Source organism: Fonsecaea multimorphosa (assembly GCF_000836435.1).
Source record: "Fonsecaea multimorphosa CBS 102226 unplaced genomic scaffold supercont1.20, whole genome shotgun sequence".
Lineage (NCBI taxonomy): Eukaryota > Fungi > Ascomycota > Eurotiomycetes > Chaetothyriales > Herpotrichiellaceae > Fonsecaea > Fonsecaea multimorphosa.
In genome coordinates, this window is record NW_015971654.1 from 446,874 (window position 1) to 464,911 (window position 18,038).

At 53.5% G+C, this 18,038-nt stretch overlaps 9 protein-coding genes across 9 annotated transcripts; 5 read left to right on the forward strand and 4 right to left on the reverse strand.

Annotated features, from left to right (window-relative positions):
* Positions 1 to 232: 232 nt before the first annotated feature.
* Z520_08764 (uncharacterized protein) lies at positions 233 to 1,237 on the reverse strand (the record flags this gene model as incomplete). Its single annotated transcript, XM_016779260.1, has 1 exon — positions 233 to 1,237. One exon carries the CDS (start codon positions 1,235 to 1,237, stop codon positions 233 to 235), a length of 1,005 nt encoding a protein of 334 aa, XP_016629767.1.
* A 593-nt stretch (positions 1,238 to 1,830) lies between these two features.
* Z520_08765 (uncharacterized protein) lies at positions 1,831 to 3,112 on the forward strand (the record flags this gene model as incomplete). The annotated part of the gene is made up of 2 exons (XM_016779261.1): positions 1,831 to 1,895; positions 1,987 to 3,112. 2 exons carry the CDS (start codon positions 1,831 to 1,833, stop codon positions 3,110 to 3,112), a joined length of 1,191 nt encoding a protein of 396 aa, XP_016629768.1.
* Positions 3,113 to 4,074: 962 nt separating this feature from the next.
* On the forward strand, positions 4,075 to 5,603 carry Z520_08766 (uncharacterized protein; the record flags this gene model as incomplete). The annotated part of the gene is made up of 2 exons (XM_016779262.1): positions 4,075 to 4,975; positions 5,032 to 5,603. 2 exons carry the CDS (start codon positions 4,075 to 4,077, stop codon positions 5,601 to 5,603), a joined length of 1,473 nt encoding a protein of 490 aa, XP_016629769.1.
* A 462-nt stretch (positions 5,604 to 6,065) lies between these two features.
* Positions 6,066 to 6,867, forward strand: Z520_08767 (uncharacterized protein; the record flags this gene model as incomplete). The annotated part of the gene is made up of 2 exons (XM_016779263.1): positions 6,066 to 6,149; positions 6,739 to 6,867. The coding sequence occupies 2 exons, from the start codon at positions 6,066 to 6,068 to the stop codon at positions 6,865 to 6,867; spliced, it is 213 nt and encodes a 70-aa protein (XP_016629770.1).
* A 1,045-nt stretch (positions 6,868 to 7,912) lies between these two features.
* Z520_08768 (uncharacterized protein) lies at positions 7,913 to 9,415 on the forward strand (the record flags this gene model as incomplete). The annotated part of the gene is made up of 1 exon (XM_016779264.1): positions 7,913 to 9,415. One exon carries the CDS (start codon positions 7,913 to 7,915, stop codon positions 9,413 to 9,415), a length of 1,503 nt encoding a protein of 500 aa, XP_016629771.1.
* A 411-nt stretch (positions 9,416 to 9,826) lies between these two features.
* Positions 9,827 to 10,737, reverse strand: Z520_08769 (uncharacterized protein; the record flags this gene model as incomplete). The annotated part of the gene is made up of 4 exons (XM_016779265.1): positions 9,827 to 10,225; positions 10,279 to 10,416; positions 10,465 to 10,493; positions 10,554 to 10,737. The coding sequence occupies 4 exons, from the start codon at positions 10,735 to 10,737 to the stop codon at positions 9,827 to 9,829; spliced, it is 750 nt and encodes a 249-aa protein (XP_016629772.1).
* A 1,796-nt stretch (positions 10,738 to 12,533) lies between these two features.
* Positions 12,534 to 14,136, forward strand: Z520_08770 (uncharacterized protein; the record flags this gene model as incomplete). The annotated part of the gene is made up of 4 exons (XM_016779266.1): positions 12,534 to 12,602; positions 12,654 to 12,671; positions 12,718 to 13,048; positions 13,094 to 14,136. The coding sequence occupies 4 exons, from the start codon at positions 12,534 to 12,536 to the stop codon at positions 14,134 to 14,136; spliced, it is 1,461 nt and encodes a 486-aa protein (XP_016629773.1).
* Positions 14,137 to 14,451: 315 nt separating this feature from the next.
* Positions 14,452 to 16,794, reverse strand: Z520_08771 (uncharacterized protein; the record flags this gene model as incomplete). Its single annotated transcript, XM_016779267.1, has 2 exons — positions 14,452 to 16,680; positions 16,741 to 16,794. 2 exons carry the CDS (start codon positions 16,792 to 16,794, stop codon positions 14,452 to 14,454), a joined length of 2,283 nt encoding a protein of 760 aa, XP_016629774.1.
* Positions 16,795 to 17,253: 459 nt separating this feature from the next.
* Z520_08772 (uncharacterized protein) lies at positions 17,254 to 17,667 on the reverse strand (the record flags this gene model as incomplete). Its single annotated transcript, XM_016779268.1, has 1 exon — positions 17,254 to 17,667. The coding sequence occupies one exon, from the start codon at positions 17,665 to 17,667 to the stop codon at positions 17,254 to 17,256; it is 414 nt and encodes a 137-aa protein (XP_016629775.1).
* Between the last annotated feature and the right edge of the window lie 371 nt (positions 17,668 to 18,038).

The following is an 18,038-nucleotide window of genomic DNA, read 5'->3' on the forward strand; positions in this document are numbered from 1 at the left end:
TCAGGTCGTGTAAGGGTTGAGAATCGGAGTTGTACTTAATCGGGAGATAGACTTGAATTGACTTGAGATTTGTACACAAGCATGGGCACCTCGTCGTTGTCGAATGACGGGCTGACCATGCTCTATTACTATACAACGACGAACACTACCATGCTTGATGGAGTGCGGATGCCGTCAGCCATTCCCTGGCCCTCCTAATATATTTTGCTGCTACGGCCACCAGTCTCCGATATCATCTCAATCCGAACAACTGTTCTGCTCTCATCCTCCACCCTTCCATAGTATTTAGCTTGGGCCGCACGTCCAGGTAGAAATTTAGAGCGCTGTTTCCTTGCTTTCCGTTCTTGCTTTCGGAAGCCTTGCCCTGGTAGAAATCAATGACATACTCGACTTTGCTCCCGTCGCAGCGCTGGACGACCCAGTCGTGACGATCAAAGGGTTCGGTATAACCCCATAGAGAGTTCCATCTGGCTTTTGGCGATTTGGCTCCGGCGCCCAGCCCTTGGAAGGAGAGCAATTTTGGGCCCCCGCAGGCGTCCGATGTCCCTTTCTCCCACCGTTTTATGAGTACCCAGGCCTGTTCGTTGACGGCGTTGTGGATGGGGATGATGGACGAAATTGACTGGGCCAGGTCGGAAGGGTTGGAGGACGAGAGCGTCTGTTTGCGCATCACGGCGTGGAAGAATTGGTGCTCAGACGGGTAGATCCAGTTGCCGCCTGCGGAGGCGCCCGTTTCGGATTCGGAGTTTGCTGGTGTGCTTGTACTTGTTGGTGTCTGATGAGAGGGTTCTTGTGCGGATTGTTGGGGGAATGCGCGTGGGATGGAGGAGACTACCCGGCCGTGCGAGAGGGGCTGTGCGGGTTGGTACGACGCCGGTGAGTGAGTCTCCAGGCTAGGCCCCTGGGAGATGCGGTCTGAGGAGCATTCTTGGGACGATATTGTTGCCGCCGGCCTGCTGGGTAGTGGAGGATGCGAGGCCGGGAGGGAAGGCTGTGATGTCTGTGCACGCGTCTGCGTTGCTTCTACTGGTGATTGTGGCCTTTTCATCTGTTGGGCCTGTTGGAGCCATATTTCTCGAGTCTTGGGGTCGACGGGGCAAGCTGAAGCTGAAGCGGAATCTATCGAGGGATGTTGTGGGTGGTTGAATTGAGCATGGGGAGGGATTGACGATACTGCGGGTGGTGGCGCTTGCAGCACTTCAGGCGCTGGGCCGGGATCTGCTTTCCACCAGCCCATTAGGATGTCTATGGTCTTAACGGTATCTTGATTTATAGGTGATCGTGGAAGCGCAGGGAATCTTGTTTCGTGGCAGGAGGAAAAAAGTTTCGATGTGAAAGAGAGAGCTCGTTGAACTTTGGAGAGATCATTGGAGGATGCGGGGAGCCGCAGCCTGATTAATATTATTGCAAAGGCATCGACACTAGGGAGGAGTTAGGCTTGGCCCAGCCTGATTCCCGGAGCCAGTCAACCTCGTTTGGCCTCCAATTCCTCTGAACGCCAACCCTCCCGGCCGTTCACATTTGCTAGAACTGATCTAGATCATCCTATCGTGTCTCTGAGTGACTTCATCAACCATTTCTTGCTCTTCTAATAGTGCTCCAACCTGGCATTGTTGAAGACAAAGTCTCTGTTTGGTGTGTGAAATACCGGCGAGACTAACTAGAGATAGGTAGACTGATGTGAAGCAACGGGCCGGATCTAAGGCTGTGGGCCATATACCGAGTAATAATTTTCGAGTGGACTCGAGTCTCCGTCCTTGGACTGCACACCGATCCAGTTGAAGCGTACAACAATCCTTTCTGCTTTGAAGCGTTACACGCACTGTCAACATGTCTAGCTCAAATACCGTGTTCCGGGCAAGTACCACTGCCCCAGTCAACATCGCTGTGATTAAGTAGGTACGCCAATGCCCCTCCAGCTTTTCCCTTTCCGAGTCCCGTCGCAGACGACTTGAACACCAAGGACAGAGCTAAAAAGCGCAACAGATACTGGGGAAAGCGTGACACGGTCTTGAATCTTCCGACCAACTCCTCTTTGTCCGTGACATTGTCTCAGAAATCGCTGCGAACTCATACCACTGCATCATGTTCCGAATCCTTTACGGGCCCAGACACTCTGGTATTGAATGGAGAAAAGGAGGATATTCAATCTTCAAAGAGAACACAAGCGTGCCTCAAAGTCCTCCGCTCGCTGCGTGAGGCGCTGGAAGCCAAGGACGCTTCGCTGCCGAAGCTCTCGAAATGGACCCTGCGGTTGGTGTCTACCAACAACTTCCCTACTGCGGCCGGTCTTGCTTCTTCAGCTGCAGGGTTCGCAGCTCTCGTCCGAGCAATCGCTGATCTCTACGAGCTGCCCCAATCAGCGAAAGAGCTGTCATTGATTGCTCGGCAGGGCTCTGGATCTGCCTGCAGGAGTTTGATGGGTGGCTACGTGGCCTGGCGAGCTGGTACGAAGGAGGACGGAAGTGACAGCTTGGCTGAAGAGGTGGCACCAGTTTCGCATTGGCCGGAAATGAGGGCATTGATCTTGGTCGTCAGCGCTGAGAAGAAAGGCGTCCCGTCAACTGCAGGTATGCAGACCACGGTCGAAACATCCACTCTGGCACCTGCAAGATTCAAGGAGATTGTTCCGAAGAGGATGCAAGAGATAGAGAGAGCGATTGAAGAGAGAGATTTCGAGACTTTTGCAAGGGTCACGATGCAGGATTCGAATTCGTTCCACGCCATCTGTCTGGACTCATGGCCGCCAATTCACTACTTGAACGACGTATCTCGCGCGGCCATGAACGCGGTGGAGACGGCCAATCGAAAAGCAGGAAAGATGATTTGCGCTTACACATTCGACGCAGGGCCAAATGCAGTCATCTACTACCTGCAAGAACACACACACCAAGTGGCAGGAGTGTTCCGAAACATCTTGCCTCAAGTGCCAGGTTGGGAAGGCGAGTTCGGAGAGTCTGTTCATCCGAACGAGTATGGAGGGTTGGAACAGAAGACGCTGATGACGCTGAAGGCCGGTGTGAGCCGGGTCATCTGCACGGCGGTGGGAGGAGCGCCTGAGAAGGTTGAAACACACCTGGTCGACAGCAGAGGAAATGCTCTGGTGGAATGATTCAATGTCTGATGTGAGGAAATCGTCCGCGTCCAAGGACGAATTTTCGACCGACAACGCGAGTCAAGAGTTCCTGCTCGTATTCCGTATTGGCATGTGAGAGCAACGGATGTCTACGAATACGAGGACTTGCAGTGTAGGACGAGCATATTTTCCACCGGGTGTAGACTGGACGAAGATACCTCGGTGTATTCACTTGAAGCATTTCAGTAGCATCTGTGGTGGGGTGGAAAAGGGTAGACATCGGCTAAGGATTGCAAAAGGGGGGGCGGTGGGACACGTAGTCGGAAACGAGGATGCATCCATGGGCCATGGCTGCCTTGGTCGGTAGTGGGACATACGATACGAGTAAGAAGGTAAGGCCACAAGGCCTAGATACGCCTACTACTGCCCCTCCCTGCTCAGTGGCGGGGTGGAAAAGCTCCCCTGCAAATGCCTACCTAGGTACTAGATAGCTAGTGGGTGCTAGGTACCGGTAGGTAAGCACCTGGGCACCCAACACGGAAGCGCGGTGCACGGGCTCTCTAGGCACACTTACCGCGCTGGGTACTCCGTAGGTGTCGTAGGGGAATGCTTAGCCGCGGTGTCCAAAACAGGTCCGCGTCCGAAGAGATTGCCCAGTGATATCCTGGCTGCCTAAATACGATCCTTAGAGAGAAGTCGCCTCCCAAGAATCATCGACTCAGGCTTGTCGACGGATTCGTCTTGCTTGCCGAGGTTTCTGTCCATGTTTCCAGTCATCCAGGCGAGTCTCCTCGTACTTTTCTTACACTATTACCCCGTCGGGCCGTATCAACTAATCCTGGCTTCTCCGTTGCTGCTTGAGGCGCATAGACAGACCCTGGTCCCACCCTAAGTATACGCGGTTCACCGACAGCCACATCCTTTGTTTCATATATTCCCACCTACACCTCCTTTTCTCCTCATGCTACCAACACCTAGATAATATTCGCCAGTTCACCATGATTGCGGCCAACAATAATTTCGACGTCATTATCATTGGTGCCGGCATCAGCGGCATCAATTCTGCGTACCGTCTTCAAGAAGGTCTTCCTGACTATTCATATGCTGTCCTCGAGGGGCGAGCAGAAATCGGTGGCACCTGGAGCTTGTTCAAGTACCCCGGGATCAGGTCTGATTCTGATCTTCACACCTTCGGGTTCCCCTGGGATCCATGGAAGGAAGACCGTTCCATCGCCGACGCAGCATCGATTCTGCGATATGTCAAGACCACCGCCGCTAGACATGGCATCGACAAACACATCAAGTTCCACCACAAAGTCGAGTCGATGAACTGGTCGACTGAGAATCAGCATTGGGAAATTGATGTCACGGTCGACGGGACCGAGAAGCGGAAGTTCTACTCTCGATTTATCCTCCTCGGCACCGGCTACTATGACTATACCCAGGGGCTCAATACCAAGATTCCCGGCATTGAGAATTTCAAGGGCACCGTCGTTCATCCTCAATTCTGGCCCGAGGAGCTCGACTACACAGACAAGAAAGTCGTTGTCATCGGCAGTGGTGCCACCGCCGTGACCATCGTGCCTGCTATGACAGAGAAGGCCAAATCCGTTACCATGCTTCAACGATCACCCAGCTATTTCCTGCCCATCCCTCTGACCGAACCCATCGATGGTATCATCAAACGGATATTCCCCGAGAAGCTGGCGTATCAACTCATCCGAATCAGATTCCTCCTTGTCGGTTTCTTATTCTTTCAATTCTGTCGATTGTTCCCCCAGAAGGGCCGATCTGTTCTACGCAAAGCCACCGAGAAGGAGTTACCTGCCAATATTCCTTTCGACCCTCATTTCGTCCCTCGGTATAATCCCTGGGAACAAAGAATGTGTATCACGCCAGGTGAGTTTTGGTAACACCCCGAACGATACGCTGGGCTACCTGCTGACTTTCTCAAGGTGGTGATTTCTTTGCCGCGTTGCGCACGGGCAAAGCTGACGTCGTGACCGACACAATCGAAGACATCAACGCCAACGAGATTAAGCTCAAGTCAGGAGCGACTCTCCCTGCGGACATAATCATCACCGCCACAGGTCTCAAGATCCAGTTTGGTGGCGGTGCTTCTGTTAGTGTCGACGGCGAGCCCTACCAAATGAACCAGAAATTCATTTGGCGTGGTGCTCTGCTACAGGACTTGCCAAACTTCACATTCATCTTTGGATACACAAATGCCAGCTGGACCCTTGGCGCCGATGCCACTGCCCAACTGTGGGTTCGTCTCCTCAAAGAAATGAAGGCCAAGAATATGACGAGTATGGTTCCGCGAATCAACGAAAAAGAACAAGTGACCGAGGTACCTCTTCTGAATCTAAACAGTAGCTACATCACGGCTGCTCAGGAGGCGAACACGCTGCCCAAGGGTGGTAACCGAGGGCCATGGATGCCCAGGAGCTCGTATCTTCGAGATATCTGGCATGCGAAGTTTGGCGACATTCGCACCGGGCTGCAATTCAATAGGATTTCGACCTAGACGGAGGATGGTTTCAAAGGGCTGCTAAGGGCGTTGACTGTTGCGGTTGCCGTATAGCAGGTATTGATAGTTGAACAAAGACTGTATTATTCCCCGATGGTTCGGAGTGGAAACACAGTTGAATCGCTGGTATGACCGGATCGTCGGTTATAAGATTTTCCGATGCCGAAGCCCGCCGTTGCCGCTGGCTTGGTGGCCTGTAATCTTCTCACGCCGTCTGCCCTTTTTTTTCGTCTCAAATTTATTTCTGACCGCCCATTTCTTCTTTGCCACGCTTTCAGCCTGACTCTTCTTTCCTCTTTGTTTAAATTGGTCTCTGAGAGTCTTTCTTCCGCTGTCCTCCAGCCTGCTACTTCCCACTCCGATCTTGTGAAAATCAAGAGACCCTTTGACTGCACCCACCACCACTACAAAACCTCAGACATCAACTCGCCCTTTCCCCTACCATTCAACTCGTACAAGATGGGTAACGGAGCCAAGGCCGCCCAAAAACGGGAGCGTAATACCAAGGATGCTAAGAAGGAACCGAACAGTCAGTTGAAGAAGGTACGTCTCGATTACCAGTTAATGATTAGTGTTCTTGCGTTTCGTGTCCACGGTCTACCGGTCTGAACGTCCCCATCTTGAAAACTTGACGTGGGATCATTTTGTCTGGCCGCCGCTCTGATTTTGGGATGATGTGACGAACGTCGGTATGGCCGGATTCGCCGCTGGTCGTAAGGAGGTCAGAAGACACTGCAGGAGTACGCCTCCTCTTGTTGATTCTGACCACCCCCTTTGCAGCATCGTGGTGCGCTTTACTGAGGCAAAAGGTCGTGGATTTAGATCCCGGAGGATTCTGACCTTGGCAGCGCTGCTGAATCACTGTCTCCTTGTCTCGGTTTTATGGATGAGAGAACAGGGCCAAGAGAACCAATGTGGATTGTGCCAATTCGACATTCCCTCTATGGTCACAGGGGAGCCTTTCTTTTCTTCCTGAACGCGGTCTCGACGCACCACAAATCATATCCACGAAATCTGTCTAGTTCCCATGCCCGTGTGCCAGTTGCCTTCTACACGCCTTGTACTAAGCTCTGTTTTTGCATTGCTGTCTTCAGTCCGGTATGCATCGCTAATGATACTGACAACAATGCAGAACGCAGCAGCCCAAACCATCAAATGCAAAATCTGCTTTTCCACATTCCAGAGCACCTCGGCACGCAAGGGCCTGGAAGACCACGCCTCAAACAAACACAACAAGAAATATGAGGAGTGTTTCGTCTAGGTAGCAGCATCAGACCAAAGTCAGCCTCATTGAGAGAGACGGGCGAGAGATGACATGTCAACAAAGGGGGCTGCTCCCAGAATTGTCAAAAGTGGCTAGTGAGCAGTGGACTCGTTGGAAACAGGGCCCAATCGAAACGGGACGAGCTGCTACATGGCTTCTCTGTGATAAGACCAGGAAGAAGATGAGGAGAAGATTAACGCTGCGTTTGTTAGCGAGGGAGTTAGGAGCGGGTTTTGCATTGACGTTTATTCGGCGTCACTGGTTTTGAACCGACCAGATGGACAAATACAAGATATCATTGTCGTGGCCTTATTTCCAATTCTTTGAATCTCTCCTATTTCGTCAAGGGCCAACCTTTTGTCCAAAGATTTTGCACTCTGCGTTGGCAGCCCACGCTTTTCTATAGTGTGCTTGTTGATGACGATTAATTCGACTGCCAGCACCCAACCGTCAGCCATCGACTAACTCGAACCGCCATTTCGAAAGGCCAGAAGGCCAGGGACGATGATGAATTTCTTCGACCGTTTCGGTCAGGAATCAACCGTCGATATCACCCTTCCTTTCTGGCTGCTACGAGCTCTATATAGACACCGCAAGGGAAAATGGAACGTGTACAAGAGACGCCAAGGACGAGACATTGCCTCTTCTACAGGTTCTCTCACACCAGCGGGGCGTTGTATTCCGAGCTTTCTGCCTGTTTTAGCTTCGGCGGAGTTGAGCGATGTTGACTGGTTCGGCCGACCCTTGTCTTATGCAGTAGTAGCATTCCAGCGCCTGATGCGCCCTATGACTCGAATCGTGTAAATAGATAGATATCCTTTCTTTGACATCTGCATCTTTTCTAAATAAGGAGTCATACGCGTTTAACCCGTCAGATCTTTGCATGTGGTCTGGATTGGTTTGGTGCATGTCGCATTGCGCTCTTTTGAATCTACATGCGTAGAAGAGACGGGGAATCATAAGAGGCTCAAGCGCGATTAGCATTCGGCACTCGAACCCTGTTATCGCCTTTCCAGCATTCTCTCGTGGCAGGTTAGGAGACATGAATGGAACTCACCTCGATGAGCCCAATGGCGCACTCGCATCAGGGGACCCACGGGAGAAGGGAGACTCGACACCAGCCGGGCCAGCCTTGCTCCATCGCTCGCTGCACTCACGACCATACCAAGTCACCGCGGCGAAGGGGCTATACCTGACCCTCTCCGACGGGCGGACAATCATGGATGCCTGCGCCGGCGCCGCGGTCGCATGCCTGGGCCACGGCAACGACGAAGTTGCCCAGGCGGTGGCGCGCCAGATGAGCACGGGGGTCAGCTACATCCACTCGCTGACCTACACGTGCGACGCCGCCGAGGAACTGGCGCACCACCTCATCGACGGTCCCCAGGGCGCCGGGCGGTTCGGGCTGGAGAGGGCTTACTTTGTCAACTCGGGCAGCGAGGCCATGGATGCGGCGCTCAAGTTGGCGAGGCAGTATTTTTTCGAACTGGGCCAGACGACGGGTGGTAAAGGGGGAAGATCCCACTTTGTGAGCAGGAAACAGAGTTACCACGGCACCACGATCGGGGCCATGAACGTGAGCAGCAACCTCCCTCGCAAGGTACCCTATGCGTGTTTTCAGCAGGACAACGTCAGCTGGGTCACGCCCGCGTACGCATACCAGTACTCGGACTGGCGAAAGGGGGAAACCGAGGAAGAATTCGCGCAGAGGCTGGTTGATGAGCTGGACAGGCATTTCCTCGAGATCGGACCTGAGAAGGTCGTCGCGTTCATCGCCGAGCCACTCGTCGGCGCTACCAGCGGATGCACGCCCGCACCGAGGGGTTACTTCAGGGGCGTCAGGCGGGTGTGCGACAAGTACGGCATTTTGTTGATCCTGGACGAGATCATGTGCGGCATGGGCCGGACGGGGACTCTATTCGCGTTTGAGCAGGAGGAGGACGTCGTGCCGGACTTGGTGACCGTCGGCAAGGGCCTGGGGGGAGGGTACGCGCCCGTCGCGGCCGTGCTGATCCATAAGAAGGTCGTGAACGTCCTCAGAGCCGGCGGCGGCAGTTTCAACCACGGCCACACATACCAGGCCCACCCGGTCGGCTGTGCGACCGCGCTGGCGGTGCAAAAGATCGTGCGCCGCGACGGGCTGGTCGACAACGTCAAGCGCCTGGAGAGGTTTCTGTACCCTTTACTCGTCGACACGCTCGGGCCGGCAAAATACGTGGGCGACATCCGCGGCCGCGGCCTGTTCTGGGGCTTCGAGTTCGTCCGCGACAAGACCACGCGCGAACCCTTCCCCTCCCAAGCCGGCTTCGGCGGCCGCTTTCAGGCCAGGTGCTTTGACCTGGGCGTCGCTGTCTACCCGGGCGCGGCCACGGTGGATGGCAAGAGAGGCGACCACGCCATCCTAAGCCCGCCGTATAATGTGACAGAGGACGAACTCAGAAAGATCGTCGCGCTCATGAAGACGGCGTATGATTCCTTGGAGAAGGAAGTGGATGGCGAGTCTTGGGGCGACAAGGCTGCAGCAAATGGACATGCGAAGCCATAGCGAAACTGAAAATACCTAGACAAAACCAGGCGGGCGACAAGATTAGAAGTGGTCTGAGTATTACTATTACCCTGCGCTGCTTCTGTTCTGTTCATCACAAAGTCCGCCCGCCCTTCCTTCTGAGCTCTCAGAACTCCCTCGATAATGTCTGGTCGTGTGGCTTGACCCGACTTGACTCGATTTCCCCAGATCCCAGGATCCGTTTCTTTCTTTAAGTGCGCATCTTTCTCCTGAAAATGCAATCAATCGTAAAGCTCATAGAACCAACCCTCTTGGGAATGCTGCCTGATAAAACTCCAAACCTTGGGGCCGTTGAGTCCCTAGAGACTTAATCCAATTCTTCATAATGCATGCCATAGAATGATAACCCATTCGAGCATCTCAAAACCAAGGGGATTTCTGCTGCACCCTCTATCGTACTGTTACTTCCGCATTGGCATTACCCCGACTCTGTGGCCGTGGAATGTCCCCCAGCTCATTACCAGTCCCGCTTTGACCCCGTTTCCGACCTGGAAGGAAATGGAAGTGGTGCTTGCCTTCTTCCTTACTGGCCGCATTCGCGGTAACATTTTCACCGTTTGAGTCGCCAAATCGGGACAGGAAACTCTTTTTCTTGGACTCTTGAGGCTTGCCTGCTTCTTCATTCAGCTTGACGTCTTCGAAAATCGGATCCTCTGCGGTGGTGGGTCTCTCGAATGTAGTGCTGCTTAGTGTTGAGCGCGTGGGGAAGCGGGTCGCTGGTCGCGAGTCTAGAGACGTGCGCGAGTTGAAGCTGTCGGTTTGGAGGATTGGGGAGCGGCCGGAAATATCCTGCGACAATGGTAAGGATGTTGTCAGGCGTTTTGCAAGGATTTATAACCTACAAAAGATCTTCTGTATGACTCGAAAGATTCGCGGGAGATTGTGAATGCCTCGTTGTCGTTGAAGCATTGGCGATGGTTGGTGTTTGCAGAGGACGGCGATTTGGCCGACCAGAAGGATTGCTTTTCAGTGGGTGAAGGCTATTATACAATCAGCTGCTGCGTTTGGAGGTCGTTGGCACCACATACTGGGAGATATTCACCACTGTCGTTAACGGCTGTTCAATGTTAGCCTCGGAACCACGTTTATTCTGGTGGGGGATTGCTTTGTCGCATACAACTCAATTTGAACTCATTGGGCTCGACCGTCTTTTCCTTGATTCCTAATGCTAACGAAGGCTTATCTTTGCTATAAGGACTCTTGATATTGCCGTCGAAGGAGTTGGGGCGAGCATTCTCGTCGTTGGTCTCAATGGGCGCGGTCGGGCGCTTCGACGTAAAGGGCATACGGAAGGGAGGCATGTTGAAGGACTAGGGCTATTTGTGTATGGTGCAACGGTTACTGCCAAAAGATTTTGGTATATGAGACGACCGGAAGGAATGCTGTATGTGTTCACAGAGAAAATATCGGGAGACAGGATGGTTGGGAAGAAGTCATTGTCACGAGTGCCGGTAATAGTATTGTAGTACGCAGTGCGAGGACCTGGAGCCAGCACGCCAGAGCCGGGTCCGAAGGCGGCGTGCCAGTGGGCGGGCAACAAACAGTACGAGTAAGGGTAACGCCACGGCGGCGTGTCCACCTGGACACACCTGGGCAGCACGGAAACGTGCCGGGAAGCCGGGAAGGTTTTCTTGTCTCTTACGGGTACTCGTAGGCACCTGGCACCCCTGGGTGGCAGTGGGTGGCACCTAGCAGGGTTCAATGGGCAAAACTTAGGCCAAGTCATTGGGCATCTTTTGGCGCCGATCATTAACCGGAGAAAAGGCCCCCCTCCTTGCGCATGGCCTAGTGGCCCTCAATCCAATGGGCACCCCCCGCACCCAATGGGCAGTGCTTTCGGCGGCTTTGTCAACTCCAGTCATCCACCCTGCATGGGCAAGTCGCATCGTATCCCCATAGATAGCATCTCGTCCTGTGTTTCGTCAACCACTCTCTTCAAGGAGCATTGGGTCTCACGCTTTGCATGCAGGTACAGGATACGGGAGGGAAAAAATTTCTCATTCATGACATGGATTTCTCTCACCGGGCAGAGCTGGGAAAAGGCGAGTACCAATTTGATGATTCATCTCAACCACTGTTTCCCATTCAAAATCTTCCTGCGCCCAGACGTAGATGTCTATTCTTGATGGGAGACCTTCCTCCACACTTTGCCATCCTGCAGTGGGCTGTATGACGTCGACCAACAACCCCTGCCCTGAAAACTTGGAGAATGCCAAATCGACCATGGTACCCATATCCGGGAGACGGCATGACGACGACGATCTGATCGCCCCTCGCAAGCCTAGCCGTCTCAGCCTCAGCCTCATTTCGATTCCCTGATACATCGCCACTGACCGTCTCCTGGTCGATGCTGTATCACAACAGGGTACCTGCATTGCGATATGTGCGCCATTGTGCAGACTGCCGTCTCCTGTACTCCTCTATATCTCGCGTTGCCGTGCGGCACCATTGCCTTCCTGTGAATTGTTTCCCGATGACTGTGGAAAAGGGGAAGTTGTGGCGGTCCTACAATTTGAGCGATCCGACCGCGTAATGTGGTGGTCACTTCACAGGACGGACTGCGCGAATGAGCTTGTCAAGATAACCAACCGCTGCATGACCAAGTCGGACGAATGCAGGATAACGCTGGTGGGCAGAGATACGTTCAGTTCCTGCTGAGAGGTGAGTTTGATCAATCCAATTCGTGTGGGCGGAAACAGTCCAGGTCTTCAGGCTTCACGTGTTCAAGGTTGGTCGACGATTTTCTGTTTCTGAATGATTTCACTCTGCTCTTTTTCTTCACCATCAATATCACCAACTGGAAGCTGCATATCGCAGATGGCAACTGCACGGTTTCATGCACTGCTGAAGCAGGTGCTGCTGCCTTCCTGCGTCACCACTCCCACCGCGACGGCAAAGTCGACGGCGCCTGGCACGTTATCAAGATTCCATCTCCCTCGAGTTTTCCTTTCAGTCCATCGTTGGCAGTTCAGCCAACCACATTGCAAACTGCTCTATCATTTCTTTGGTGCTGGCCTCCATTGCTCTTGGGAAATGGGGTTCTTCCTTTTCATCCTTCCTCGCCTCTAGCATTCCTACCTTACTGTTCTCCGGCAACATGCTCGCCCCCGTTCCGGAGGGCGCTGTTTTCTTCTTGGAATGGCCGATGTGGGCTCGTTTAGCTCTTGTGAGTTCGGAGACGCGAAGCATCGAGAGTCCTGACTGACCATGGTACCAGATCTTAGGTGGTTTGCTTGTTCGTGTCTTTGTCCTCGTTTTGTCTCCCTCTGACGACCCCTTAGACGCTTATCCTTACCACTGCCTTCGTTGTGAAGCTGAGAAACTGGGCACGGGACAGAAGGCTGGAAAGAAGAGCAGCAGAAGAACAGGCCGAACGAGGGGAGATGACTCTGGTCAACTGCTTGGACGAAGATATACCTTTCGGCATCCGCGCTCTAATTGAAGATCCCGAGGTTGAAGGGGTGTGGAACGCTCGAACGGCAACTGCTTTACACTTGGATGGGGCCCGGTCTCCTCCTCCCTCACACTTGACATTCAAGCCCGTTAAATACTCCTCAATTACTTCCTCCTCGACATGCGATCCCACGGACATAGGACTAGTGTCTCCAGATGGTGAGAGATATCAATACTGTCACTGCATCTGCTGACAGTCGACAGCCCCTACACCGTTCACGGATTCCACAACAGTTGTTGATCCACCAGCTGAGTCGTCGTCCTCGAAGAAAGGGAAGAGTATTGTCATAAGCTACAATGATCCGTATATTTGCGCGGAAGGTACCGAAATCTCGCCAGGTCTGGCAATTTCCCGTGTGCTACTCGTTGCGGATCTTACCACTGACAATGGTTACACAGGTGTTATTCCTGCAATGACAAAGGACTCTTTGATTCCCTCTCCCTCAAAATTGCAGCTTCGTCCCATCACCAACCTACGATCTTCAGGAGCTCGTAAATTTGTCATTGGCAACAGGGAGAGAAAATCCCAGGGACTCCAGAGGCCAGAAAGTCGCTCTGAACCCAACCCTCTTGAGGGCATGGAGGCCCATAGGCGCTTCCATGCCGCAGAAAGTGGTCAACTCCTTCCCAGAAATCGGCGGCACACTGAGATGGTCCTGACGCCACCATTCGCTCCGTCTCTTTCGGATAGCGAGGACAGTGACGACTCTGCATCCCGCGCTTTGTCATGGCCGGCTCGAAATGGCAGTATCAATCTCGGCAAACAGTTTTCTCGCAGCGTCAAAAGGATGGAAGGACCACGACCAGTACCCTTCCGCGCGTTCATCGAGTCCTTACCTACCACCAAAGCCCCTCCGTCGGCATGGACGGAGAAGACCCAAGCCAGAGTCGACGCGAAAATCCTCCCTTCTCCCAGAACAAGCGATACAGGATCCAATACTTCTCGGCACACTCCAAGCTCTTCGACGAGTTCAATGTCCGTGACAACTACAACGTCACCTTCGGATTCAATCTCTATTGTAAATACTCGATCGCGGAAAGTCAATGATGGATTTGAAGTACTGCCTGCTGGCACACTGGAAAAGGGACCCAAGGTCAAGGACTTTGGGGCTCGGCACGAAGACGTGGATATGAGGAAGAAGCCTAACAAGCTAAAAAAACGGTCGCGCTCAAGTTCTGGAAGTCGCCGAAGTTCAACAGAGAGTCGGAGGCTCAGTACCGACTCCTTTCGTTTGCCGGTTTTCTGAGTTTGTGGAGACTTTCACACCGTGTTGGAATAGAGTTCTTATAGCTTTGGATCTGCATTGTTCTACAAGCTATCCATTCGTTGTTCAGAGGCAATGCCGTCCGCCGTGGACGCTTGTTGGCATACCTCGTTTGTCTTGGGAAGTAATTGTCCGGCTCTGCTAAACACAGCGCACGAGGGTCCCGCACCGAAGGCACTGACCTATGGTTGTTGGGGCCACTGTAATGATGATAATGATAATGCTTTCAGAGAAGTCTACCCTGCTCCAAGAACTCATCTATTAATATTGACATTGACCAATATATATATTGTGCATCTATTTGCGCCAGTTTTTGCGCAAGGCCTCAAATCTCTTGATGTCCTCTACACCCACACTCCGTCTCACCTCGGTTTTTGCATGCATGAAGTCTTGTGTGGTTATAGTGTCGGGCCCTCCAGAGGATTTGATACGGCGCACGGCGGCCAGCCCGGCCCTCCTCAACAGAGATTCCAGATCCGCACCGCTGAAACCTTCACATTCTTCTCTGGCAATCGTGGCTATGGAGTGGTCAAACAGCAAGCCGTTGACCTTTTTGCAGAGCGTCCTCAGGATTTCGACTCGACCTTCGGCGTCCGGCAGCCCAACATAAAGAAACATGTCCAGCCGGCCTGGGCGGAGCATGGCCGGGTCGATGATGTCGGGCCGATTCGTGGCGGCGATGAAGTAGATGCCCTCGCGGGAGTGGCCGACGCCGTCGAGCTCAGCCAACAGAGTGTTGACGACTCGCGCAGAGGCTTCGGAACCGCCGCCGACGCCGCCGTCGCGGGTCGGGACCAAAGCGTCGAGTTCGTCGAAGAAGACGATCACGGGGACGCTGGAGCGCGCGCGCGTGAAGACCTGCCGGACCGCGCGCTCCGATTCGCCTAGGTACTTGTTCAGAAGCTCGGGGCCCTTGACAGAGATGAAGTTTGCGTGGCTGGCGTTGGCGCACGCTTTTGCGAGGAGTGTTTTCCCGCAGCCGGGGGGACCCCAGAGCAAGGTGCCCGACCAGGCTGGGAGGCCGAGGTTGGTGTACACGGCCGGATCGAGGATTGGTGAAATTACAGTCTCGTTCAGCTCGCGGATGTGGTCGTCTAGGGCGCCGATGGAGGCAAATGTCGTGGATGGGATCGTGGCGAACCCTTCTCTCAAGGCGGAGGGTTGGATCTTGGGAAGGGCGGTGAGGAAGTCCTCGAACGTGACGAGGAGGGATGATTCCTCGCCCTCGGAGGACGGAGATTGGCCTTTGATGTATTTGACGAGCCGGCGCAGGGATTTGATGCTTTCTGCGTCGGGGTGTTTGTCGAGGTGGTCATCGCCGTCGACGTCCATGATATATTTGTCGGAGTTTTCCTGGAGGACGTCCAGGTAGCGCTCCATAGCCGTTGCCGAAGCCGTTAATACGAGGTCGTTCAAGTCCGCGCCCACGAAACCCGGGGTGCGTTTGGCCAGGACGTCCAGGTCGACATTGCCGGCCATCTTCATGCCCTTGGTCAGCGCCTCCAGGATCCTTGCACGATCAGGCTCGGTGGGTACTCTCATGTTGATTTCCTTGTCGAACCGCCCACCTCTTCGCAGTGCTGCATCCAGAGTGTCGAGTCGATTCGTCGCGGCGAGGACGATGACCGGTTTGCCGTCCGTCTTGTCCAGCGTGAGATCGTCCATGCACACCGACAGCTGCGCGACGATTCGTTTCTCCATCTCCCGCTGCGCAGTCTCTCTCTTTTGGGCAATGGCGTCGATTTCGTCGATGAAGAGTAAAGACGGGGCACAACTTTTGGCTTCCTCGAAGAGGTCCCTCAGCGCTTTCTCGCTCTCGCCGGACATGCCAGAGACGATGCTGGTGGCGGACACGGAGATGAAATTGACGCCAAGCTCTGCGGCTAATGCGTTGGCTATCATGGTCTTGCCACAACCGGGAGGTCCGTGTAAGAGGATGCCGCGTGGTGGTTGGACCTTGTTGGAGGCGTAGATCTCGGGCTTGCTCATCGGGATGACGAGCAACCGTCTTAACTCTTGGATCACCGGCGTGACACCGCCTAGATTCTCCAACGAGATATGTGTTGGCGGAGATCTGTCAATTGCTGAGGCATTCCCGGCTCTGCGCTTCTTGGGCCGGGGTTCGCCATTCGTAAGGCGCTGTGTAGTAGCCACTTGAGGGGATTCCATGTTGGCGGGTGTTGACGCTGGTTTCGGCGTGGGTGCAGGTGGCTGCACAGCTGCAGTTGACCAGGCGCTGACGATGCTCTTGTTCAATTTATTCGACACAGGTTTGTGTATCTGCTGCCGCTGTTCCTCCTCCTCCTCTTGAATGGCCACAAAATCCTCGGAACCGGATTCTTGATCCTGCTGGATGGTTTCGAGAACCCGTTGGATACTGTCCTCCAGCAATTTTTTGGGTCTCCGGTTTAGGCTTGAATTGGACGCACGAATCTCATCATATACAACGGCAAAAGACAAAGAGGTGCTCGGAGCGTCTCCGTACTGCGCGCGGTCGTCGATGATTTTGCGGACCACTTGGTATACCTGCGAACATGTGGTGAGCACAGATTTGGGTGGGGAATGTAAAAAAAAGTTGCAGCATACCTCTCTATCCAAACCCTGACCCAAAGTTTGACGACGACGACCTCCTCGAGCCATGCCGCACAATTGGGCGGCTATTGTAGAGGTGCTCAGAGATTTGTGATGTTTCGTGGGCGCATTTTTCACGAGTTTTCGTCTTGGACGCCTCTCCGATCAGAGCCTCGTTCCGCACACAGAGCCTTGAAAAATTTCCGGCGGATCATTTATACCTGAGGTGTAGTGCCCGCCATACTAGGTACGAGGTACAGAATACTGCGAAGTGTGCGCCAAAGCATCTCGATAAGATCCTAAAATCAAAAAGTTGAGGAACATGTACCGCGAATGGAGGTCTATGGCATGCTTTGCTCGTGCCTTAGATGGCCTTGTCTGCCCACTAACTTGCCGTGACAAGGAAAATAGAAAATAGTCCATTTCTAGCTAATATGGTACACGACATTGTCATCCTTTGAAACATGCTGTTGTTTGTAGGCCATAAATCACTGCAACACACCTGGTGCCTTCGAGAATTTGGACGAGCTACTGAGATGCGCTAGTCTTGTCATCCGTCTTGCCAGAAAAGTCCAGGTCGCCCAAGTGTGTGTGGCCGAACCCTGTCCCGTACTTCAGACCATAGCCCAGCATACGGTCCATCCCGATGTGTGCGAGCCAACTCAAAGCCAAACCAGTGAGGGTCTTATTATCTCGTGCCAATCCAAAGCATAGCAACAATATGGGAGGCGTTTCCGTGTGAAAGGTGTTGTACAAGACAGCGCCGGCCCGAGTGTTGGCGAGATATCCAGCCATGCCCAGGTCTGGGGTCAGTAGGAGGGCGGCAAACGTCCACCACGACTGTCTGGAACGTGAATAGGCCCAGATGGTCGAGCCGAATATGCAGGCGCCTTCCAGCTGCAAAAGCCTTCGCGGCCAAGTCTTCACGAAGCCGTCCTTCATGGCGGAGTTTTTTGCTGGAATTCGATGCAGATCTCGCAGGGATTGTGTGCAGAACGAGAAGGCTGAGGAAGCAGAGGGTAGAAGGTAAATGAAGGTGTATTGCCGTCGTGTGCACTCAAAGCAGGAGCGTCAAAGCAGAGTTCTGGCCACTGAAGCCTACAGATACAGGAAGTAGGACATATAATAGTACATATGACTACCTAGGGACCTACCAGCACATACTAGGAAGGTACCTAGTATGTAACATCGCAGAGCGAGCTCGCCGAGCGGCAGCGGGTACCGAGTACCTCTTCGTACTCGTATACTACCCGGGTAACTAGCGAGCTGGTACTTAGGTAGAGATTCGTCCGCCACTCCGCGGCTCCTGGGAA